General features: G+C 38.9%; 1 protein-coding gene across 7 annotated transcripts in view; it reads right to left on the bottom strand.

Annotated features, from left to right (window-relative positions):
• Positions 1-26,456, bottom strand: part of HECTD4 (HECT domain E3 ubiquitin protein ligase 4) — a 184,963-nt gene that overhangs the window by 81,804 nt on the left and 76,703 nt on the right. For 5 of the 7 annotated variants that reach the window (XM_041728411.1, XM_041728412.1, XM_041728415.1 and 2 more), the window contains exons 8-21: positions 24,492-24,684; positions 20,892-21,050; positions 17,049-17,162; positions 16,188-16,328; positions 11,137-11,369; positions 10,607-10,752; positions 9,195-9,265; positions 8,461-8,566; positions 7,748-7,868; positions 6,934-7,062; positions 4,737-4,861; positions 2,898-3,051; positions 2,275-2,375; positions 187-385 (exon numbers count right to left, since the gene is read on the bottom strand). In XM_041728411.1, the coding sequence (XP_041584345.1) occupies positions 187-385; positions 2,275-2,375; positions 2,898-3,051; positions 4,737-4,861; positions 6,934-7,062; positions 7,748-7,868; positions 8,461-8,566; positions 9,195-9,265; positions 10,607-10,752; positions 11,137-11,369; positions 16,188-16,328; positions 17,049-17,162; positions 20,892-21,050; positions 24,492-24,684 (1,992 nt within the window). The remainder of the gene's footprint in view (positions 1-186; positions 386-2,274; positions 2,376-2,897; positions 3,052-4,736; positions 4,862-6,933; positions 7,063-7,747; positions 7,869-8,460; positions 8,567-9,194; positions 9,266-10,606; positions 10,753-11,136; positions 11,370-16,187; positions 16,329-17,048; positions 17,163-20,891; positions 21,051-24,491; positions 24,685-26,456) is intronic. The other 2 variants (XM_041728413.1, XM_041728417.1) reach the window with 1 other exon arrangement.

The raw sequence follows: 26,456 nt of genomic DNA, 5'->3' as shown, positions 1-26,456 counted from the left end.
ACAGAGGTGCTGGTTCTTTACTTCCCCAACCACTATCCTTCAAGGCATATCTTAAGAAAGCTCTCCAAAGAGACATCTGCAGACAGAAATAAGTCAAGAATGGTGACCAGAAGCAAAGAAAAATAAGAAGCATCTAAGAAATCAGCTTATTGGAGGTGGAACCAATACTAAGCTAATCTTGCTTACTTTGTCATAGTCATATTGTGAAGAGCATCTGCTATCAAATCTAAGGTACAAGCAGCGAGCTCCTGGAATGTGGACAGTTTCTTTAAATTTATAGTTGTCTCTGACAGGGTGGACTGTTTCCACAGTCTTGCCGGCAGCCCATGGAGCAGGAATCTTTAAACCAGTGAGAAACCCTGGCTCTTCCTTTTCTTCCAGCATCCTAAAACCAGACAAAGAGGAAGTGACTTAGCTTAGTAGCAAGGAGAGGAAAAAGGAGTTGTACACATAGTAAAATGTAAAAGGTTAAGAAATCTTGTTTTATTTTTCCACATCCTCACGGCTTTTAAATGCTAGGTATCAGTGGCAATCAGAAACATTTTTAAAACTCCTATATTTAAGACTCTTTTGTTGTTGCTGTTGTTTGACAATGCATTTGCATTTTCCCCCTCTCTTTTGAAGAAGGAAAGCCCAATTTGTATCCAGGAGAGGACCTCACCAACTCTCATTTCAAGTTTCTCAGGAAAAAAAAGGATGCTATAAAGTGCCCTTAAGATTGGTCACTTTCCAAATCCCCCAGGATCAAGGTCCCTTTTGATGATATCTCAATGTCAATTGTTGAAAATTCCATCAGTCTACATGACTACTTTTTACTGTAATTTTTACCAAAGAAAAGTGCCTTCAGACAAACATTACATGGTCTCATTCATTTGAGGAATATAAAAAATAGTGAAAAGGAATAAAGGGGAAAGGAGAAAAAATGAGTGGGAAATATCAGAAAGGGAGACAGAACATGAAAGACTCCTAACTCTGGGAAACGAACTAGGGGTGGTGGAAGGGGAGGTGGGCAGGAAGTGGGGGTGACTGAGTGATGGGCACTTAACGGAATGAGCACTGGGTGTTATTCTATATGTTGGCAAATTGAAATAAAAAATAAATTTATTAAAAAAAAGTGCCTTCAAAGTCCTCTTACCTACTGTAATTAAACTCTCAAAGACTTCCCAGCCCAAGGCTGTGACACAAACTCCTAAAATTGATGCTTAGCTGTTGCAGAATGGATTCCCTTCTTTCAGCTCTGCGCTAGCTAATATGGCAGCCACTTAGTCAAATGTGGCCATTCAAATTGAATCTGAATTAAAAACAATTGAAAATTCAGTTTCTTGAGTACATTAGCCACACTGATGGTCACCAGTAGCAGTGTGTGGCTATGGCTGATGGTCCTGGACAACACAGTTGGAAAGTTTTGTCACTGCACAAAGCTCAGTTGCATAGCACACTGTTACAGAGAAACACAAAAAGTTGTCCCTTTCTGATCAAAGATAGCTTTAATAACATATAATTGACACATAACAAACTGCACGTATTTAAAATGTACAACTTGGTAAGTTTGGACATATGTATATACTCGTGAAGTTTCCTCTTTCCTCTCAGTAATCCAAGCAATCACTTTTTGCTTTCTATCACTAGAAATTAGTTTGCATCTTCTGGAGTTTCATATATATGGAATCATACAGTATGTACTTTTTGGAGGGGTGGTCTGGCTTGTTTCACTCAGCATAAGGATTCTGAGATTCACCCATGTTGTTGTGTATATCAATTGTTCATTCTCTTTTATTGCTGAGTAGGATTCCATCGTACGAATATATTGCAATTCATTTATCCATTCCCCTGTTGATAGACATTTGGGTTGTTCTTGTTTTGGGTTATTCCTAACTAAGACTGTTATGAGCTTTCATATACGAGTCTTTAAAAGAACCTATGTTTTCTTCCCTCTTGTGTAAATTTCCAGAAGTGGAATAGCTAAGTCATGTGGTAAGTGTATGTCTAACTTCTTAAGAATTTGTCAAACTATTTGCCAGTCACATTTTACATCTCCATTGTTGGTATATGAAAATCTGTCAATCTTTAATCTCTTAATCTGTGGGGAATTTACCCTAACCTGGTCCTGTAAATCTACAAAGCAACTCTATAGTTATCTCTAAAACATTGACCCTAAAGTCTCTTTTTCCAGTTACATAATCCTTGCTAAAAACCAGTGTTGTAAAAGGAGAACTAGGCTTTCACCAGAAGAAAACAAGGCAGGGGTTCCTGCAAGAAAGCAGCATCTTTCACCTCTCATCGGGGAACAGCCTGCCCTTCTGGTCTGATGCACCACATGGGGAACAGCCCACCTCGGCAAAAACTGGACACTGGGTTTTAAGCAGCAAAGCCGTCTGAAACACAAAACCATCATCATGTCTTAAAGTGCTTACTGTCAGGTATCTGGATGGTACTAGAGCCAAATTTAGAATTCTCACTTAAGTCATCTTTTTACAATCCTTGTCTGCCCTCCTTCATGAAGAAATGCTTTGCTACTTAGACCACTTAACATCATTTTATTTAATGCCGGAATGGCACATATCCTTTCTATTAGTCACCAATAGCCGGCAAAGACTCAGGAGACCGAATATAATGGTAGGATCTCAGTAGCATTGTAGATTAGCATTTTTACAGTTACCCAGCAATCCATACTTGCTAGAAGAATGCAGTATGTAATTTAGTCAAACAGATAAAATGATTTTCCTTAATTTTTCAGTTTATTTTTATGACATGGTATTTTTCTTCATTCCATTGTTATTTCCCTTGGCTTCTGACAGACATGGTTATGTTTATTCGGCCTTCAATAAATGCACACAGCCACAATGTGAAGCAGGCCAGCCGAGGAGCAGCTCACTTTGGCACAGCGAGGATCGTACCTGACTGGTGTAGAGGACCAGCTGTACTAGCTGAGGCATCAGGGCATCGGCCATGGTCAGAGTCTGTAAATTTGGATGCATCAGTGAAGTCAGTAGCACTGGAAGAAGGTGACCAAGCATAGTAGCCTTAGTAACTTGTTCCAAGCCCTTTAACCTACAAAAAGTTCAAGAAAACACATGGCTTAAGCAATTCCTAATCACATGAACCGGCAACCATCATCTTTAACAAATTATCTCATACTGCATTTCCTTGAGCTGCTTTGAGCACCTCTAGCTATAGCAATTCAGTCCACAAATATCCCACTGTCTACCATTGGGGGAGAGAACAGAAATCTAGTAATCCATGTCACCTTCAACCCGTGGTTTTGCCAAAAAAGTGTAAATGGTGCACTTCACAGCAACTCTGAATCACTTTATAAATGGCTTCTAAGGGATGCCTAGGTGGCTCAGTGGTTGAGCATCTGCCTGCGGCTGAGGGCATGATCCTGCAGTCCTGGGATCGAGTCCCACATCGGACTCCCTGCATGAAGCCTACTTCTCCCTCTGCCTGTGTCTCTGCCTCTCTCTTCCTCTGTGTCTCTCATGAATAAATAAATAAAATCTTAAAAAAAAAAAAAGTTTCCCTCAAATCACTCCTAAATAAACAAATAAATAAATAAATGTTTCTAAAATACAAATGGCTACTCTAGGTAGTTACCATGTGCAAAGCTCCCCCTTGGCCCTGGCACTGTGGGCGGCTATGCTGTACAGAGTCTCTGATAGGGAAAAAATAACTGGCTACAACACAGATTTTTTATTTGTTTTTAAAATCACATTATCCCCTCCCCCTTTTTATTGAGCTACAATATGATATATGGCTGTATAAATTTAAGGTGTATAATTATTTGATATATGCATACGTCGTAAAATGATTACCTAAAATCACATTCTTAATATCCCAATCCTCTGCTAGAAGAATTAAGATATGTGACTCACCCAAAGAAATATATGGGTTATGTAAATTCTCCAAGGCTACTTAGGATACTGGGATTGGAACAGGGAACAGACCTCACATCTCTCAGGCTCTCAGACTGTCCCTCCTCCCCAGGACAAATCTGCACCATGTGCCAGCAGTGGGCCCCACACATCCTAACAAGCCCCAGTGTAATATCTATCTGGGCTATACTGTCCCCAATTCCAATCTGGCCACTTACTCTCTTGGAAAAGGCAAGAAGCAGGGACATGGGGACAGACGGGATACAGGAGGAAAAATTACATGGCAGGGTTGTTTTGGATCAGCATCTCTAATGTTAAAATTGTCAATAAGCACAGATGTAACAGCAAACTATAGCTGAAATGTTCATGGGGAGGACTAAGAATGAGCCTTATTACTGGGAAAGAGATTACCCTCTATATAGGACACTCCTATATTTGCAGTAAAATTACAGTAAAATCTTAAAACATTGTGTCAACATCCTCTTTTGCATGGCAATTAATTTTCTGTAACACTAAGTCATCTCTGCCTCTCTAAAGTCCTTATCATGAGGAAATCCAGTACACATCGTGCTGAGCCAGATAGCTGAAGGAAAGGCCCGTTTGGGAACGATGATGGTGGCAGACCCAAATGCCACCACAACTTTGCTGCCCCCTTAGACCATGGCTGTTAGCCCAATCTCACCTAAAAGCACCATTAAAGAGTTTGATTGCACTTGGCATTGAAACAACTTGCTGTTTCAACCTATTATCACAAAAATCTTTCTATATTAAATGAACATTTGATGTTCTAAAAGATTTTGCTTTCATAAGCAAATTCTGTTTCCTGAAGGGCAGTGGGTCACAGCTCACGAGCTAGTTCCTCACCTCTGCTCACGGTCAGCTAGGTCACTATTTATGAGGGCAGTTGTGACCTGTTGTAGCATTTCCAACACTTCATCACATCCAGTCAGGATTTGGGTAGCAAGAGCCAAAATACTGACTTTTAGCTCCTAGGTAGAAAATATCACATTATTATTTTTAAGCTTTGTGATGAGTATACATTCACACTGACAACATGAAATGATGTATTTAATGACACATTTCCAAATTAAATAATGAGGTGGCCAGAATAAGCCCAAAGCAGTAAGTTCCGCGAGGATGTCAAGTAGCAATTTGATTTGGGAGGCTAAGGTCTGGAGTGCTGATAGAAATACGCAGTATTTCACGGGGAGCACACGGAGTCCCTGGGAGAAAAGGCATTTCTCCCATCGCCTCCAGCACAAGAGAGCTCCCGGTGGCCAGCCCAGAAACTCTCCAGGTGGAAGATTGCCTTGGGTGGTATGAGGATAGCTAAAGAGAAAAACAGAACAGTAAAAGGCGCATGTATAGGCGGTGAATAAAATGAGACAAAACACAACATTCTGAAACAGTACAAGTGACCTTTTTACTTAATGTTTTAAACCATTACACTTGAAAGCAGGCAAGTTAAAAAATTCAGTTAAAGTAGCAGGCAGTTACAGGCTATCAAACATTAAAAACAACTATTAGAGAGTTCGTGGGCATACAAATACTAAATACTATGTTTAGAAGTACTAGTTAAAAATCATAGAAATGTCTAGTGTACAATTATTTTCTATTTTAAAAAAATACAACCAACCTAAACCTTTAGGTGAAAACTGAGTTTTTAATTTTTCCCAGAAATACTGGACACCTTGGCCTCTTCTGCCTTTACCATGAGTATTTTTCTCCAGGGGTTAATGAAGAACTTAAGGAATTTAGCCTTTCAAAGAGAAAACACTGGTTTTCATTGCTTGGACTTTTCTGGGGCCTTTCTTGGAATTAAGATGTTTTTATCATTAAGAGAAATGGCGAACCAGCAGGCTAAACCATGGTTTAAGTCACACGGATCTTGTCAGCCCCTGCGTGCTGATTGTGGCACAGGGCAGGCATTTCACACACCTCCTCTCTGACCCTCACAGAGTCTTGTAAAAGGAGACCTACTGTCCCTTTTCACTGATTAGGAAACTAGGGCAAGAGAAGTTAATCAATTGTATCAGCAGTTTGAAATGATTAATTCATGCATTTTTGCCTGTTTAAAAAAGGATTTATAATAAGATCAACTCATAAACAGGAACTAGCAAGTGTATTGGTTTCACCGTACACATGCATAAAGGAGTAAGAAGAGGACTATTGATGACTTGTAGCTTTATGGCTTCTTTGGTTAATTTTTCAGTATGTTTTAGTCAAAAGTTTTAATTCTCTCACAAAGAAGAAATTTTCAAGAACAATGCAAATAGGGATGCCTGGGTGGCTCAGCGGCTTGGCGCCACCTTTGGCCCAGGGCATGATCCTGGAGACCCAGGATCAAGTCCCACGTCAGGCTCCCTGCATGGAGCCTGCTTCTCCCTCTGCCTGTGTCTGTGCCTGTCTCTCTCTCTCTCTCATGAATAAATAAATAAAATCTTAAAAAAAAAAAAAAAAAGAACAATGCAAATAACAGCCTCCAGCATCTGCCAAAATTGTAACCACCACTGCAATAAAAAAAAATCTCTGAATTGCCATGTGGGAACAAATTATTGAATTTACACAGTAGCTAACTTAAAAATAATTACAGAGAATGAAATGAGCTGTAGGTTTAGAAATTATTCAGCATAAAGGTTATGAGAAAATTATCACCTTTGAATTTATTTGAATTGAGAGAATATCATAAAACAGCCACAATGTCAAAATTATTCAAATGTTATACACCCAGATTTATTTTATCTATATATACATAACTTTCAGATGTGTATGAGATCACTTGTAAGTGCCATATTTTATAGTTCGTTAAAAATATGAAGATAAACAAGGCACAAAAAGATTGACAGGAGCACATGGATGACACATTATGAGAGTGTCACAAATATGGTAACCAGTGTGCAATGACATAAAAACCTATGGAATGAGTGACCTAATATTACCTCCCACAACAATATAAGCCACATGGTGAAATCTGACATCATAATACACAGAGATTTAGCCAATTAAGCTGTGCTTTACACACTGGGTAGAAAGCATTGTTAGAAGAAAGCTTGGTGTTTACCTGTACCTTCAATGTCTCTCCCTGCAAGGAGTTGTCACTGTCATCATTCTCATCAGGTTTAATCAAAATAGTGTTACTGAGAAGGTGGTTCTGAACTGCCATCAGATAGCGCAGGCAGGAGGATGCAGCCTTTAATACAAATAAGGGCATTTAGATGATCTACACCCTACTGAAAGAAGGGGTCATGTAATCCTCATGTGTTTATAAGATTTGGACAAGGGAAGCAAAAGAGAAAGTACAGAAAACAGACCAGGTTAGTTTCTCAGGTGACTTATTTCCACATGGCTTTTGATACATCATTTGACACATTCACTCTAACTTTGTGCCTTCTGCTACATAATTCACACTAGTCACAGATACCTACTTAAAATTTTCCCTCTTAGTAAATCTTCTTCCCACCCTCATCCCCTCTTATGCTTCCACTAGAAAAGAGCCTACCCAAACCCTTAAGAGAATTTCTTGGTTCTTTCCAGTCTGTGTAACAGTGATGCTTTAGAAAACAATGCTATATTAAAAATTAAAGCAGGGGATGAACGACGCTCTATTTTAAATAAAATGAAAACATCCAAACTCAAACAATTTACTGCATCAAGACATTTAAGCATGAGGAATAAAGTCTTTAGAGAAAGTATTCCAAGTGGATTTGTTCAGTTCTGTATTTCCAAGAGAAACAGACACCCACTACCTTTCATCAACTAAGACTGCCTTGGAGAGAGTGTGTTACAGCAGTGTGTACATACACACCTCAACATGGTAACATGAAAATAAGGATGTGTGATATAATTTTGCCTTCATTAAACACATTTTTACTTACAGGCACAGTTGAAAGGAGTTTTTGAAAATCTTCTTTAGAGACAGTTTGGCACTTGGTGATTAAGATACAGGATTCCCGTACAACAATCTTCAGAATGTAGTGTAAAAGTTCATCATTTAGTCTTTAAAATGCAGGAAAAATGTAACAATAAGATATTGATGGTTTAATAAAAAAGGATAAGTTGTATACAATTGGTACAAGATATCAAATAGAAGGCACAAAATCAGCCCGTTCTCCTAAATAAATCATCTTATTCAGTAATGATGCTAACAACTGGGTGTATTATTTAAATCAAACTTACAGAAACACAATGGTAGCCAAACACCCAGTCCAAGTATTTTATAAACATCAAAGAAAACCAACACCTTTCTCACCTTCCTAGCTCTCACCACACCTTTACCCTCTCTCACAGCCCAGTGATTTGGAGAGCACTCTTCAAGACTTTTAAATAAACTCCATCTGTTATTTCCACAAAGAACTTTCTAGCAGGCCTAAGTTACTCTGGTGATAAAACTGAAAAATGCTAACATCGCTTCTTAGGGCAAATACAGGATTTTCCATCTTTCAATTGATCTGTGATTTCAATTTAACATGCTAATTATCATATCAGATATTACAGGAGACTAAAGTTGATCAAACATGTTTAAACGTAAATTAATTCCTGAGAAAAACACAAAGAGAAGGCGAGCAGTCAACAGCATAACTGGTGTCACCTGTAATGCTCATCCTCCTCGCTGCCAAATCGGTTGTTTTGAAGCTGTTCAGCTAAATTGGTTAGGATCACATCCCGCAGCTGTGAGAGGCCGCTGTTCCTCTCTCCTGACACAGAACAAAGCTCCATAAGTGACCGTGGCAATCACACTTAGAAAATTGAGGCTATTAAAACAAGTTTTGAAACAAGCAGACTATTGACGATCTAGGGGATCCAGGCACACATACCTAAACAGCAGCAGCAAAAACATCGCAACCAGTCAGGCTTTTTAAAAAACCAGTACATCCCGATCTGAGTGTAGTTCACCTCTTCATACATCATCAAGTGTGATTTCTAATTCCTTAATGTTGCTTATTAATGCAGAGTGTCTTTGACAGGTGAACTTTGTTGTATTTGTTGATTACTCTAACTTTAAAAGTCAGGTTTTGGAGAAAACAAATGGACTTAAAGTCCCCAAGAAGTCATTATCTTTAATGTGCATCAAACTTCTACCATCAGGCACCTTCTGCTAAGTGGTGTGAATAGAAAAAGATTTCTAAAGCTTGAAGATACAGAGAACACAGTTTCTGCTCAGTCCAGTTGAAGTGTTGGCATATGTGCAGATATATTTTAAAAAGAACACTAACAAGTACAAAGAAAAGAAATATTATCTTTATATCCAGCCGTCTCCTTGTGGACAAAAAAAAAAAAAAAAAAAGGATGGTTGTTCAAGGAGAATGCAAGGATAATTCTTACCTTCTGTTAAGACCAGCTTCAGTAAGTTATTGATTTCGGTTTCACCAGGGTATAAGATATTTAAACCTGAGCTGAAAGGACAGAAAAGTCAAAAGACTTTTCAACAAATGTCCTAGAAAATCCAAACTCTAAATATTTTAATTTGTATTCATATTAAAGATGGCAGTGTGATTACATAAAATTCTGAGGGAAGCCTCATCACTGACCAAGTGGCTGACTCTAAATTCACTGTCACCATATAGCCCATTCACCTCCCTGCTAACTAGGCTCTCTCTCCTTCTCATGTCGATGAGTTATCAAATTAAGAACTTGTCTGAGGCTGGATATGTAACTGGTTAAAGAGAACTGAGCTATACAAAGTCAATGTAGTTGAGCCAGGTATATATCCAGATTGTGACCAAAAGCACATTTGAGAAGTGGAATTGCTAAATTTCAGCTTTTCCAAAAGAACAAGAAGAAAAGCATTACAAGTTGTGTCAGAATTGTTACTTTTTTTTTTATGAGGTTTGACATACAATAAAGTGCACATTTTTAAAGTGTAAGTATGACAAGTTTTGACATATGCATAGACCCATGAAACCATCACCACAATCAAGGAACTGGACATACTCATCACCCCCAGAAGTTTCCTCATGACACCAAATTTAAATTGCTGCCTTAATATTCTCAATAGCAAGAGACCCAAAGCATAGTTGATTATTGAAAGGAAAAAAATCTCCTCTCCTCTCCTCCCTCTCTCCTCACATTATAGTTCTTCCAGACCAAACATTCAGTTCTCTCTTGGTGACTAAATTATTCTTGGTCACAGGCTATATACCTGGATAAATGTTCATTGTACTAAAAAAAAAAAAGATTAAAAAGATAAACAGAAAATGGTCCATAAATTCTGACCTCTTCTCTAACAAGGCTTTAAGCAGAATTTAAAAGGCTGACATTGTTGAGCACTTTGCATCAGGCTTTGTCTTATTAAAATCTCACAAACTCTTCAAGTTAGGTGTTATTTTTATGCCCACTTTATAGCTGAGGAAATTGAAGCCTTGAACCAAGCTAGCAAGTGGCAGAGCAAAGACTAGAACCCAGGTCTGCAAGCTGCCTAAACCTGCTTCTTTGACACCTTGCCATATACTCTCCCCAAATGACAAGACATCTACTTGCAAGCCATCAAAATACCCTCTCAAAAGGTTTTTTTTTTTCCTTCTCAAAATCCAAAAGGCAACATAGTTACACATACAGCTTAGGGCCCCTGGGAGTCGGGCCACAAGCCCTCTCCAATTAAATTATTCCCTAAGTACAAGGTCCTGACTATGGAATGGGGTAAGAGACTTCCATGCTACTGAATTGCAGCAAAGATTACAATGCAGCACAGGAGAAGCATTTTGCAAAAACCATGAAGAAAATAATTTGCTGATTACCTGATGGCAAGACACACTTCCTTCTGAATTTCAGAGCAAATTTGATCTTTTGGTGCCATCAACAACTGCCAAAGCAATAATCCAGACCGTCGAATGATGTCGCGATTCCTTTCAGTTTGTGGGCTGAAGAAAAATTTAAATACCACCTACAGAAACATAAGGGGTATATCTAAAAATACTAATTCTACTAGGGATAAAATTATCCCTTTGAAAAAAAGCATATAGTAGATAGTCTTCTGAACAGATATACAGGTGGATTTTTTACCACAATCTCCTTGATTGTGTAACAGTATAATTACAGTAAATATTTTATATATATTAACTGCAATGAGCTACCTACAGCAATACTCCATTAACTGTAATACAATGAGTATGATTAAAATTCTAATTACAGGATTAGAATGTGGTTAAGATACAAGACAGGAATGTTGTTAAACTTTTCTTCTGGTGAAAATTAGCTGGCTGAAACCAACCAAGTTTTGGGTTTCTTTTTCTCTATTATCTTACTTATGTCAAAACAGTGCATTTACCTGAAAGACAACGAGAATACAGCGTATAATACAGGTGTCTCCATTAACCATGGCCTTCTCCATAATGTCACAAATACTGCTAAGATGGTGTGCTTCAATTGGATGCTGCTTGCCCAAGACACTTGTGATTGGAAGATTGGGGTTAGTAGCAAGAAGATTGAGTTGGTGTATGCACATCGCACCAACGTGGTGCAATAATTGGTTTATAACCTCATTCGTGGTTATAGCCTCTTCTAAAAAATGAAAAAGAAACTCAGTGAGGAAAGACATCTCCATAGGTGGCCCCTAAGGAACAGAAAACTCTGATTTACAAAAGGTACACGCATACTAGTACTAGGAGAGAGTATGCTGGCTCCCATCTCTTCTACTGCTTCTGGAGAATCCTTTTCCCCTGCCATAGTGTTGAGGTGAAAATGAAAACACTAAGGAATTCCCGTTTTTAAAGAGCACTGAGAGAGCCCTTTCTATATACTGGACAATAGGTTAAATGCTTTACATGCATTACCTTACAACTCTGCTGTAAACTTAGACTATTTTAGCCCTGTCTTATAGAGGAGTAAATCAAATTTAGAGAGGTTAAGTAATTTGCCCTAGGTCACACAGCTACTTAGTACAGAGCTCGGATTTGGAGTCAGGCCATCTCTGCTCAGAGCCCATGCTGGAACCAGTCTAGTAAAATCTATCTTCTATGGCTCCTCCATGAGAGAACACCACCACCACCACCACATCCCTGCCCCCAGGTCCATAAATACCTCCTCCCACAGTACCTCACCATTTTTATCTCATTTAGTCACTGCATCCTAGAGAGCCATCAGTTCAACCCTGAGGTTCAAGAGCATCCTCTTATACAATAATAAACACCCCATGGATGGTCACAGGCATTCAGGGAATGGAAGTGAAAATAATCTAAATAGGTAAAATGCAAAACAAACAAACAAATTTGCTTTTCCCTTTAAAGCAGCTGAAATGAACAGCCTCAAAGGACCAGGAAGGCAGAGAATCTAGGAGAGGCAGGCCCGAGTAGAGGTTACTTGGAGTTTCCCAGACTGTGGGCACTGAAGACTATGACAAGAGGACTCAAGGAAAATCAAAGAGAAGGTGAACTTGGCCCAAACTGAATTTTCCAATTGTATGTTAGCTGGAGGGCCAGGCCGGGTTCCATGCTCTTACAATAGAATTCAGGTTAGTATTATTCATCCTCACCAAAGACTTTCTGAAAGCTAGCCTCTGGGACCTAGCCAAAGAAATGAGGTCTTTGATTTTTATTCTGAGTTACATGGGAAGCCAGTGGAGGAGTCTGAGCAGAGGAGGGACAGAGCTGACTACCAAGACTGTACAGGACTCTGGTTGCTGTGCAGAAATGAGCAAATGGGGGCAGCGGAGGGCAGCTGCGGAGGAAGGAGGAAGGAAGACCAGGGAGCTGGCCACCGGTAACCTGGTGAAGCCACCAACGCCTAGGCAAGAGTCATAGCAGCATCGCTGGTAGGAAATGGTTGGACTGGGGATAGATCTTGAGGGTCACAGCTGACAGTATTTGCTGATGTCCGTTTGGATATGAGATGTGAGAGAAAGAGAGTCCTAGGGAATTCTAATTTTGTGGCTTAAGCATATGAAGGAACTGTGATCCCTATAGTAGCATCTAGGGGATTCAGCAGGTAGAGATTTGGAGAAGGGGGAAAATGGAGTGTGTTTTTGACAAGATGAACATACCTATTAGATAACCGAGTAGAGGTGAATATACAGTCTAGAGATTAAAGCAAGAAGCTTGGAGAGAATAATTAGGGAGGCACTGATATATGGTTGATTTTTTTTCTTATTTTTGCTCTTTTTTAAAAAAGATTATGAAAGAGAGAGAAACCATGTGGGGGGGGGGGGCAGAGGGAAAAGGACCAGCAGGCCCTCTGCTGAGTGTGGAACCCCACTTGGAACTTGATCACAGGACCCCGAGACAGTGACTTGAGCTGAAACCAAGTCAGACACCTAATTGACTGAGCCACCCAGGGGCCCCTGCTGTTTCTTTGTCCCTCAATAGCCTTATTAATATAGAGTTTAAGATAAAATTCACCCATTCTAAGTGCACAATTCAATGATATTTAGTAAATCTGCACATACACCAAAATCAGGAAAACAGAGAAGTTACTACTGACCCTATAAAAATTATAAGGAAATAGTATGAGCAACTTTATATCAACAAATAAGAAAACTTAGATGAAATGCACAAATTTCTAGCAAGACACAAATTACCAAACTAACTCAAGAATAAAAAATCTGGTAACTGCATAGCCTCAAAGCATCACCTCCCTCAAAACATTAATTACTATAGCAATTAACATATGTCCACAAGTTCTTTGAGGCTCTTCCTTCTAAGAGGTGGAGCTTCATTCCCCTTCCCATAAGCTTGGGCTCAATGACTATCTACTAGTTGGAAAGGGAAAAATAAGGTAACTTTGCAATGAAGAAAGCTGGCATTTAAACCAAGCAATTTTTTTTTTTTTAAGATTTTTATTATGTAATCTCTACTCCCAAGGTGGGGCTCAAACTCACAATCCCGACATCAAGAGTCATAACTTCCACCAACTGAGCTAGCCAGGTGCCCCACATCAAGTGACGGGCTTTAATAATAAATCATGTTTATTATCATGTTTACATGATACCCTGTGATATCCTGTGACACATGTACCCTGTGATATAACAAAATGAGAAAAGCACTTTACCTCTGCAATACTCTTCCCTAAAATCTAAAACCTCAGTTCAAAATGAGAAAACTGAAGATGAACTCAAACTGAAGGATGTTCTACAAAATCCCTGACCAATACTCCCCAAGCGTGTCCTTTTCTGTTCTTCTAAAAGGATGACTCTATCCATCTATGTCTACATTGCAAGTTTACTTCTCCCACCATTTCAAATCTGCTGCTGAGCTGCTCTTTGCAGTCACTGACCTTTTCAAATCCAGAATTTCCACTGTTTTCTTTTTTCGAAAATTTATTTGTTGAAATTCTCTATTGTTTTTTTTTATGTCATAGTCATCATACTTGCATCTTTTCAACAGTTTCCTTTAGATCTTTCAATATATCTACAAAGGCTGCTTTAGTTCTCATCTTCTAAGTCCAACAGCTGAGTTCTGTCTATAGTATGTAGCCACTGACTTCCCTTTGGTTGGGTTTTTTTTTCAATTCTTGTTTCTACTTTGTTACTTTCTTTCATTTGTGTACTTTTATTTTTTTAAATTTTAAGCCTGTCTTTCTAGGGATCATCTAGACTGAGTCAAAGGCTGTGCTCAAATACCTTGGACCAGTAAGTCTGCCCCTCTGGCTGGGTCTGTATGTTTTGGGGTAGCACACCAAGTTTCACACAGCTTTAAACTCTGTCTTGGATTTTACTTTCTGTCAGGCCCTCTCACATCTCTGCATGAATGTGCAGGCTCATGCTCGGCCAGGCCTGTGTGAACAACCCAGGCTGGGCCTTCTCCAGCTTCTTCTATGCAGATGTGCAGGTAGCTAAACAAGGCCCTCTAGCTTTCTCACTACCTGGATCTCATGAGTAAATCTCTGGCTAGTTTGCTGGTTCGCTGCTCACCCTAATCACAACCACAACCTCAACCTCAAGTGAGCTAAGCCACCAGTCTTCTCTGTTGGTTGCCACCAAGATTAGTACTGTTACTGACATTGTTGGGCAGGAGTTTTTCCCATGTATTGCTCCAAATCAGGTCAGCTCCTCTGGAAGCAAGGCTGCTGGTTTACATGATCTGCCCCACTTTGATGGAATTATTACACTGACCAAGTTTAAGGTGGGAGACAGGAGCATCCTCAAGTAAGAGTACCACAGACTCCTACTATTTTTACCCAAGTTCAGTGATTTTTATGAATATTCACTTCTCAATTTGGTGTATGCCTCTGGTCAGTTTCTAGAGCCTAGAAATAGTTGTTTCTCATAATGATGTCCATTTTATCAATGCTTTATGGGAAGAGGATTTGCTCCTCCATACCACACTATAACTGACCTCGAAGCCACAAGATTTTAAGTTAACAGTTATTTAATATTAAGACTCTTAATATTAAGAAATACACATGTCTGGGGCATCTGGGGGGTCAGTGGTCGAGTGTGTCTGTCTGCCTTTGGCACAGGTCATGCATCAGGCTCTCCAAAGGGAGACTACTTCTCCCTCTGCCTATGTCTCTGCTTCTTTCTGTATGTCTCTCAAGAATAAAACAAAATAAATAAAATAGTAGCATAACAATTTTCTCTAAAAAAGTCTCAAATCCTCTGTTTATTTACATAATTATTTAATTAATCATAAACCGGGCATCCCTGGGTGGCTTAGCAGTTTGGCACCTGCCTTCAGCCTAGAGCGTGACCCTGGAGTCACAGGATCGAGTCCCATATCAAGCTCCCTGCATGGAGCCTGCTTCTCTCCCTCTCCCTCTCTCTCTTATTCTCATGAGTAAAATCTTTTAAAAAATAATAATAATTAATCATAAACCAATCAGGTGGGGCACCTCAATGGCTCAGTCAGTTAAGCATCTGCCTTTGGCCCAGGTCATGATTCTGGGGTCCTGGGATTGAGCCCTGCATCAGGCTCCCTGCTCACCGGGGAGTCTGCTTTTCCTTCTGCCCTTCCCCTTGATCATGCGTACTGTCTCTCTCTTTTTCTCTCTCTCTCTCAAATACATAAATGAATATCTTTAAAAAAAATCAGGCAACAAGGATGTTAGGTTTCAAGTTCAAAGAGGGAAAGCTACTGACACGTTTTGTTACTTGGGCAACGTTACCACTACTTACCCTACTGTGCTCTCTCATATTTCTTTTTTTTTTTTTAATTTTTATTTATTTGTTTATTCATGGAGACAGACACAGAGAGAGAGAGAGAGAGGCAGAGACACAGAGGGAGAAGCAGGCTCCATGATGGGAGCCCGACGTGGGATTCGATCCCAGGTCTCCAGGATCACGCTCTGGACCGAAGGCGGCACTAAACCTCTGAGCCACCCGGGGTGCCCTCTCTCATATTTCATTAGGGAAAAATATACTCCTCTAAGACCACAAGTGCACCTCACCTTTGGGCTCAGTGATGATGTGGCTGACTCCAAGTCTCTGACAGACATAATGGAAGGCCTGGTTCCCTGGATTACACCACTGATCAATATAATCATTTGAGCATGTCCACAGCATGTTGTTCACTGTATCATAACAGGCACCTGCAAAAACAGCACACTTTATTCAGTTGCCATGTCACCATCTGCCTGTATACATATTTCTCCAAAGCACTGCTAAAGAATAGAAGGGTGGTTCTCTCCACTGCTGACAATTCACATCCCTATTCCCATATATTTATGTAGCAAAGCATTAGATTAGGGCTCAGCCAAAAGGAAGCACCCAATTTCTATTTTGCTTAACTCCTGTGTGAGAATGGAATAGGTCTCATGGAATAGAAAGTTCTTAGTAACTGACTTATTTGTGACCCTTTTAATTCCGAAAAGGATATAAATGGTTTAAACCAAAACCCAGGTACTAACAGGACTAATGAACATTAACACACAGTAGAAGCTTTAATAACCAAGTCCAAAACTTAGATATGAGCTTCCTAGGAGCCAAGGCAAAGAGAAAATCAAATATATTACATAATGTTCACTTCCTGACACTAAGAAGCATACTGATGCCTCATGGGAAATGAATCTCTTAAGGGTGCCTGAACTTTGAGAAATATTTGTTACAGGCATCATCATATAACCTGGACAGTATTTTCAATAGCAATTTAAGCAGAGGAATGGCATCTATGGTCATTTCTTATGATGATCCTTAAAATTAAGCAATGGCATCAAAAAATTATTTCTTACGAGGAAAAGGAAATTGGCAAGATTTTTTGACAGAAATTGCAAAAACTTTGAATTTTCCAAGGAAAAGTGGGCATTTCTTACCCAATCCTGGTACAAGAGCACCACGACCCAGTGAGCTTCCAGCAGCATCTATGAGATCGGCACGACTTGTGAACTGACCATCCGAAATATTATATACCAAGCTAGAGGCAAGGACTTTGAAAACAAATATTAAGCTGTTTAATAAGCCTTACGGTGATGGTCTAGTTTTCAAAGTTTAAACTTTAGGCTCTTAAAAAGACTTTCATAAAAATCACACTTTTGCTGTCTATTGGTGGTAACAATGAGGAGACAGAATACAAACATAAGACCACAAAAAGGAGACAAGTGCTTGGCTCAGTCGGTTAAGCACCCAACTTAGGTCATGATTTCGGGGTCATGAGATCAAGTCTCGAGTTGGGCTCCACTCAGTGGGAAATCTGCTTTTCTCTCTCCGGTCCTCTTCTCACTTGCAGGGAGCTGGATGTGGGGCTCAATCCCAGGATTTCTGGGACTCAGGGATCATGACCTGAGCCAAAGGCAGACACTTAACCGACTAAGCCCCCAGGTGCCCCTCCCAAATCCCTTCCTTCATTGTTTGCCATGCATACATCTTTCCCCAACTTGGCCACTTATATGCATAATATCTGTTTTTCATGACTTAAACTCAAGACCTCAGGATGTATCTGCTTTCTACCCCACTCCACAATAACCCTTTCTCTCAGATTCTGCAGTATTTCATCTGCTCCCCATGGTTCCAGGAAGTAATACATCACTGTGTATCATTTTCTATTTGTTTCACACACAAACGGTATTTCTCCCAACCAGATGAGGAGCTCCTCAAGGCAAGCACCACTTCCTACACATACTAGGTAGCCTCCACAGTGACCAATGTGGAACAAGACACAGAAGAAATTTAAGCATGTATTGATTTGTTGGCCCAGAGTAGAATCACTATGTATGTTAAAACCTCATGAAAAAATGGCACCGTGAAGGCCTGCTTTAATCAAATGGGGCCAATTTCAGTTGATGACAAAGCCATGCCAAGAAGACTAAAAAGAGTTTAACAAGACTAATGGTAAATAATCCAATTTAAAAATGGGTTTCAGGGGATCCCTGGGTGGCTCAGCAGTTTAGCGCTTGCCTTTGGCCCAGGGCGTGATCCTGGAGTCCCGGGATCAAGTCCTGCATTGGGCTCCCTGCATGGAGCCTGCTTCTCCCTCTGCCTGTGTCTCTGCCCCCCGCCCCCGTGTCTCTCATGAATAAATAAAATATTTTTAAATAAATAAATAATAAAGGTTTCAAAAGATACTTGTCCAAGGAGACATACAAATGGCCAATAAGCACAAGAAAAGATGTTCAACATTATTTGTCATTAGGGAAATACAAATCAAAACCACAAAGAAGTACCACTTCATACCCACTAGGATGGCCATAATTTTAAAAAGCAGAAAATAAATGTCACGGAGAATGTGGAGAAATTAGACCCTTTTATGTTGCTGATGAGAATGTAATACAGTACAGCCACTTTAAAAAACAGCTTGGTAGTCCCTTCAGAAGGTAAACATACAGCTACCATATGACCAGAATTTTACTCCTACATATAAACACAAGAGAGGTGGACATATGCCTACACAAAAACTTAACATGATTGTTCATAGCAGTATTACTCAAAATAGCCAGAAAGTAGAAACAACTCAAATGTCAACAAAATGGGATATTATCCATGCAATAGAATATAATTCAGCCATAAAAAAGAATGATGTAATAATTCCTACTATCAAATGGATGAATCTTAAAAACATTAAAAAAGAAGAAAGCCAATCACAAAAGCATATATATTATATAATCCCATAAATAGGAAAAGTCCAGGGATGAATCCGTACAGACAGAAGTAGACAAATGGATACCAGGAGCTGGGGTGAGGGAGGAAAAAGGGGGAGGGACTGCTAATGGGTATGGGGGGAGGTTCCTTTTTGAAGTGACAGAAAATGTTCTAGAATTAGATAGTGGTGATGAATGCATAAGTCTGAATATACTAAAAACCACTGAACTGTATACTTAAAAGGTGTCGATTTTATAGTATATTATAGCTCAATAAAGCTTGTACTAAAAAAAAAAGAGACTAATAATAAATTTACACCATTTATTTTAAGTGCTCAAGGGACATCTTGGTCACATGATCTTTTTGTTTTTAAAGATTATTTATTTATTTATTCATAGAGACACAGAGAGAGAGAGAGGCAGAGACACAGGCAGAGGGAGAAGCAGGCTCCATGCAGAGAGCCTGACATGGGACTCGATCCAGGGTCTCCAGGATCACGCCCTAGGCTGCAGGCGGCACTAAACCGCTGCACCACCGGGGCTGCCTTTGGTCACATGATCTGTTAGAGAAAACAAGCTGTTGAGAAAAAGTCCAACCAATTTGATTCTAAAAGCAAAAGAATGTTGAGTTATTACAAATATTTAAATCCCACATACAATGTGTTGAATGTACCTGAAAGGGCCTAAAGGTTTATAATAGACACATGATTTTGTATAAAGTGCTGAGATCAAATTTGTATCTTCCGGCTTGGAGTATGAAATGCCTTTTAAAAAGACTACATTTGGGGCAGCCCCGGTGGCACAGCGGTTTAGCGCCTCCTGCAGTCTGGGGTGTGATCCTGGAGACCCAGGATTGAGTCCCACATCCAGCTTCCTGCTTGGAGCCTGCTTCTCCCTCTGCCTGTGTCTCTGCCTCTCTCTCTCTATGAATAAATAAGTAAATCTTAAAAAAAAAAATTTAAAAAAATAAATAAAATAAAAAGACTACATTGTAAATATAATCCTTTAATGGGATAACTGTAAGCAAATCATTTTAAGAGAACAGAATATGAAAATATTGGGAAATGAAAATAAACAGATTTTAAAAACATTTTAATTTTATGTGTCTAAACAAATTTCAAAAAAAATCAAAATAAATAAATAAATAAATAAATAAATAAAAATAAATAAATAAACAAATTTCATGGAAAAACACAAAAAGTGTTACCATATATGAAAGGAACATTTGAGTTTTTGTTTTTTGTTTCTTAGAAATACTCTAATACAAGTTTATTGCATATGACCACCAAACAATAGTGTGAGATACTATTTTCCTTTTATTCTTTGCAGGTGGGAAACCTGAAGCTCAGAGGAGTTAAATGATGTCCCTAAGGTAGCAAAGCTACAAAATGGGAATGTAAAAGAAAGTTTTATTTTTTAATGATTTTAAGTAGTCTCTACACTCAGTGTGGGGCTTGAACTCACAACCCTAAGAGTTACACACTCCACCAAATGGGCCAGCCAGGTGCCCTAAAACATTTTTTGACTCTTGATTTTGATTCTATATTTTATTCCATTTAACTGTTTGGCTACTCTGAAGCCAAAATCACAATGCTTTAATTACTATAGTATGCCTCCCTCTTTTATAAAAAAAAAAAAGTATATATACTTAATTAACAACATTAATTTCTGAATTAGATTTTTTTTTTTTTGCTTAACCTTTTATTTATGTGTCCTAAAATAGAGGCACTTCACATATTTTATTTAGTAATTTGGAATTTTATTTGTAGTGGGTAGAACTCTTGCTGTGTTTATCAGTAAATAATATGGCAATTGAGTATTTTATTTCCCTAAAATAGTCCTGAATTATTATTTCTAGTAATTTTATAGGATGATGGTTTTCAGAAGTATACTACTGTATCACCTACAAAAATTATAGTTTTGATTCTTTCTAAACTATTGACTATATTGATAAGTTTTGCTGTAATCAAAGAGCTACTACAAACAACTTTAACAGAGTAAGTTTAATATTATTAATAGAAAAGCCTTAAATTTCACAGTTAGAGACAATTGGGCAGAATGCCACAAATAAAATGCACTTACTTTTTAAAGATGACAAACCACTTGTTCCACCAAAAAGAGAACGGGTGGCAGAGCTGCCTGACCCCCCTGGTGGTGGGACCAGCATCACCAAGTATGTGCCACAGGTATAGATGGGCGTCTTCCGAAGCATTTTCAGAGGTAGCCCACAGCTAGTATTTGCTGGTGAAAGGAATGAAAATAGTGATAAGTATTTGACACACAGATTAATTTGAATGCCAAAGTAGATTACAGTATAATGAAGGAGCCCCATATTCAAACAAGGATATACCCAGATGTGGAAAATACAACAAGAAGCAGTAAACTAAAGAGAAATAATGATCTGGCCCAGTAGCCTGGCCCCAAGCTCCCTGTTTCATGAGCTGAACATTTCTCAAAGGTGTTCCCAATACTCAATATGCCTTTATGTCTCAAAACTTCTTTCAAAAGAATGAATCCTCACTTGGACTAGATCTCAGAATGAAAGAAGAATCCCACTGTTTGTGTTTCCCAGAAACTACACTCCAACAGACATCTTTTCATTTTATACAGAACAAATTCTACAGGTTGGGCTTATTACATTCATTACAAATAGCTCTGAACATGAAATCAGCCAGAAATTTCAATGTATAACTAATCAGTAAAAGCTTTCACAATACCTATCACAGAACCATTTTATACCTTCATGATTTGTAACTCCTTATATATATTATATATTTATAAAACATATATTAAATATATTATACATATATTTAAGGTCAGTGACATAAACTATTATTAAATAATTATTATTTCTAATCAAGAGGTAAAAGATGCACCTCTAATCTCACCTCCTCACTGGGATATTTGAAAATACAAATTTAAGGACTTCCTATATACTGCTCTAGTGAGATCTGATCATGGTAACAGAAAGTGAGACAGAATGCTTAACCTAGGAAGCTGTCAGGGTATAAAACAGAACAGCTCAGATAGATGTAAAAATTGCTTTTACATGTTTTAGATTAGAAAAAGGAGAAAAGTGAAACCCAATCTGTCTGATTTTTGTTTTGAATGCTTGTGCCTCTAAACAGCTCCATTAGAAACTCCAAATTCTCAACAAGTATATTCTTCATCTTCATCCAGGACATAAACTCAAGGGCATAAATTTCCACAGGTAAGAAACCCAAAAGGGGCAATGATTGGAAAATTAGCAACTTTATGAATATAGCATTTTCACCACGATGTTTTAATAGACAACTTATTAATAACATGGTTACAGGTATTAGTTTATCCCAGAATAAAACATTCTAGACCCTTTGAATGCTGAATCCTCAAAAGTCAGCCTAATAACTGGTGATTTTTTATGCAACAACATCATGTTAATAAATATGCAGAGAATGTATATAAAAGTATGAGCTCACATGTTTTGAATACAACAGCAGTTTTCACAGAATTCTAAACGTACCCTTGCCTTCTGAGTTCTTCTGATTTCTCTCATATCTCCTTTTCCAACAAAGATTCCTTTAGTACTTCTATTGTTGGGATAGGATGCAGTTTTCTCCCAAGGATAAACTCAGATCAAGCCTTCAGCTTGGGGATGCCTGGGTGGCTCAGAAGTTGAGCGTCTGCCTTGGCTCTGGGTGTGATCGTAGGCTGCAGGATCGAGTCCCATATTGAGCTCCTTGCAGGGAGCCTGCTTCTCCCTCTGCCCATGTCTCTGCCTCTCTCCCTCTCTCTCTCTCTCTCTCTCTCTCTCTCATGAAGCCTTCAACTTGTCAGGAAGCTATTTATTTTGTAAACCCACCATCCTCTACAAAGTATTCCTATCATTCTAATCATCCATATACCCAAGTTATGACAACTGTTAATAATCTCCCTACTTACATTTGATATAATAGAGACCCATGAAAATAAAATTATATCCTTAAATTCTAATATGAACTAAGAAGTATTTAATTTGATAGCCTTAAAATGAATTAATCAGTTTCTCTTCCCAACATTTCAGTATATAAAGGATAAAGCCTAAAATTATATTAAATTCATTAAATATATATTCATTCAGATGCATTTTTCTATATATACAGCATATGTTCTAGCCTTATCTTTTACTACAGTTCATGACTTGTTATAGAGTCACATAGTTGGTGTAATCTGAAAACTCATCAAGAATAATGGTTCCTAACCTTTTTTGGGTCAGAGATGGCCTTGAAAGTCTGGTGAAAATCAGGATGGATACACTTAAGATGTTGTTATGAAAGTTTAGGGAGTGTATTCATGAGCCTCTTAAGGGCTTATCTCAGTTAAGAACTCTTGCTTTCAAAGTACAGAACAGTGTGTTTAGTAGGCTACCTTTTATTAAGAAAAGGAGGAAAATAAGAACACATAATTGTATTTGCATAAAGAAATTCTGTAAGGCTATATAAAAACTAATAAATATAATCACCTATAGGAGGTAGTGCAGGGCAAAATGTATAATATGCCAAGATACAGAAGAAAGATTTCTTTGTATATACCTTTTTATATTGCTTCTACTTTCAAACTCTGTACATGCGTTATTTATTTTAAAATATTAAGGTCCACAAACAAAAAATTAATTAATTAATTAATTAATTATTAAGGTGCAAACAGTAAATGATAAATTCTAGAAAAAGCAATCTCCCTTGTGGATGTTTGCCTCTTATTTGCTTGGCCAAAAAGTGAAGACAATGCCAAACATGAGTTTTTTACATTTGTGAAGCAGATGCTAAACATGAAATCAATTTACATTAACAGCAATGATAAGGTATTTACAGTTAAAGACAGAGCTATTTGGAATTATTATAGATTCATGCCAATTCATGTCCATAGCTAACAACATGTATTGGTTTGGAATTTAAAAAAAGACTGATAACTGGAGGGAGATAAAAAGGTGAATTATGTAAAGCAAAGTGCTTTGTATGACATACTGTAAGCACTCAAAAAGTACTGCCAACGGGGCACCTGCCTGGCTCAGTCAGAGGAGCATGCGCTCTTGGTCTTGGGATTCTGAGTTCAAGCCCCACATTGGGTATAGAGATTACTAAAAATAGACTTGGGGGGAAGAAAAGTACTGCCCAAATTCTAGAGGGAGCTCTCACAAATCACAAGCTGAATATATCAAGCCATGAAAAGACATGGAGGAAACATAATGCATGCTACCAAGTGAAAGAAGCCAATCTATAAAGGCTACATGATATGTGATTCCGACTAGGGGGCATTCTGGAAAAGGCAGAACTATGAGGACAATAAAAAAGTCAGGGGTGGCCAGGCACAAGGGGAAGGAGAGATTAAATAGAGCACAAAGGATTTCTAGGGCAGTGAAACTACTTTGTATGATACCATAAGGATGAAGACCTGTCATCATGTATTTGTCCAAACCCACCGAGAGTAAACTTGAATGTAAACTATGGGCTTCAGGTGATTAATGTTATGTCACTGTAGGTTCACCAACTGTATAATGGGAGAGAGCTGTGCATGTGTGGGGGAAGGAGGTTTACAGGTATCTCCCTCTCAATTCTGCTATGAACCTAAAACTGCTCTAAAAAATAAGGTATTTAAAAATATGTACGTAGCTGAATGGAGCCACACAAGGTGAACAAACACAGTAAGCAAAGGGCCGCAACATACCTGCTTGGTCTTCTTTCAGTGTGTTGGAGATGGTGGAGCCAGTAAGGGCAGCCAGTGTTGCGGACGGGGAAGCTCTGTAACGTGAAAGTCTGCTCAGAAGCATTTCATTAATGCTTTTGGCAGATTCACCTTCTTTTCTCATTAGAATTGTGCGTTCCTGAAGTGGATTAGCTACAAATACACCATTTTCGACCTAGTATTTGAAGAAAAAGAGGTCCTTCAGTGATATTGGTTTCTACCAATCAGTGGATTTCTATTTGAGAATTGCATCACTGTGATCTGGTTGCTCAAAAACATTTCCAAAAACTGCATCTGAGTAGATGTACACTGCAAAATTTAAGTGTTCTATAGAAACTACTGAGAACAAAAGAAAGACAAAAGGTAAGTTTAAGTTTTCATTTTTCCCAAAAGCACAGATTCTAAAAGCAGCAAACCAAGTTTAATAGGTTCTACAAAAGGCTGTTGATTAAAATTCCTTATACTGCATTCCATAGGCAGCTCTCACTAATTACAAGCTTCTGACAGGTATAAGTAAGAGAAGAGGAAAACAAATCAATCCATTTTTTATTTACTATTAAGTACAACTAAGAAGATAATGTCTTTTGGAAATATAGTGGCTAAAATCCAAATTCTGTGTTGCAGCGGTTAACATTCACTGCATGGACACTGACATAGCAATCCTGGAGAAAGACAGATTTTGTCTGCTAAAAATACATGGCAATATCAGCTAGGTCCTTGCTGGTGCTGGTCAGTTCTTCCTTCAACACTTGATTCCCCAGCAGAATCTCTACATTGGGGATTCCAGAATTCTTTCACCAATTTTGGAGCTTGACTTTAAGCAGAGCACCTAACTGTCTTTCCTGCTAAAAAGATCCAGACCACTTACTGGAAGCTGCCCCCACTCATCCCTCTTCCAACTCAAGTATGTCTGTATCCACCCTCATTTATCCTTCCTTTCCTCTTATTTCAGAGGAAGAAGTGTTTTGCCTCCTGTGGTTTAAGGTTAACTCTTCTACTTCGGTCTCCTTGTTTCTTGTTTTTTTGTTTTGTTTTGTTTTGTTTTTTAAGATTTTATGTATTTATTCATGAGAGATACAGAGAAAGAGAGCGGCAGAGACATAGGCAGAGAGAGAAGCAGGCTCCTTGCTCCTGCAGGGAGCCCGATGTGGGACTTGATCCAGGACCCCAGGATCATGCCCTGAGCCGAAGGCAGATGCTCAACCACTGAGCCACCCAGGTGTCCCCCATTTCTGCTTCCTAACTGCTCCCTTAACTAACTCTCTCCTGCCCCATTATCATCAGTCTCCCTCAGGTCTTCCTTCTCCTTGGTTTCAAGTAGACATAGACTGACATAGGACCTTGGTGACCCACTGCAGTACCATCTCTTTTCTCCACTTCCATTCACTGACAAATGTTTCAAATGACATCGCATGCAGCTTCTGCATCTCCCAGCACCGTTCCAGAACCAAGTTCCTGGATCTGTTTGGAACCTCAGAAACTGGTGCCACCAGCAGAGGCAAGTGTGACTGGCCTGCCGCTGTGGGGCAGAAAGACAAGTAAAAAGCAAAGGAGTCCAATGTGAAAGGTTGGTAACAGAGAAGCAGCAAGAGAAAGCAAGCAATTCAGAAGCACAGCTTTGGAAAGGTTCCCAGAGAGGGCTGCACAGAGTTGGGGAGACTTTTATGATACATTCACAAGTGATGAGAGGAAGGATTTCTTGGCGAGTCCAAAAATGTTCTATTTCCTTGGCCATACTTCTTCCCTCTTTAGAGGGACTTAACTGCACCCCCTCTAACAGTGGACTTGCTTGATGGTCTAAGTGCAACCAAAACCATCTACCTCTTCCTTATCTTCCACGGGGGCGCAGCCATGGTTGCTAGCCTTCTTGGGGTTCTCTTTCCTCAGTCTTGGTAGCAGAACACAATCCTGGTTTGTGTCTTTTTCATATGAACATTTATCTCTGTG

Source organism: Vulpes lagopus, chromosome 14, assembly GCF_018345385.1.
Source record: "Vulpes lagopus strain Blue_001 chromosome 14, ASM1834538v1, whole genome shotgun sequence".
Lineage (NCBI taxonomy): Eukaryota > Metazoa > Chordata > Mammalia > Carnivora > Canidae > Vulpes > Vulpes lagopus.
The sequence above is the reverse complement of the archived record's forward strand: the minus strand, read 5'-3'. Positions and strand labels throughout refer to the sequence as shown.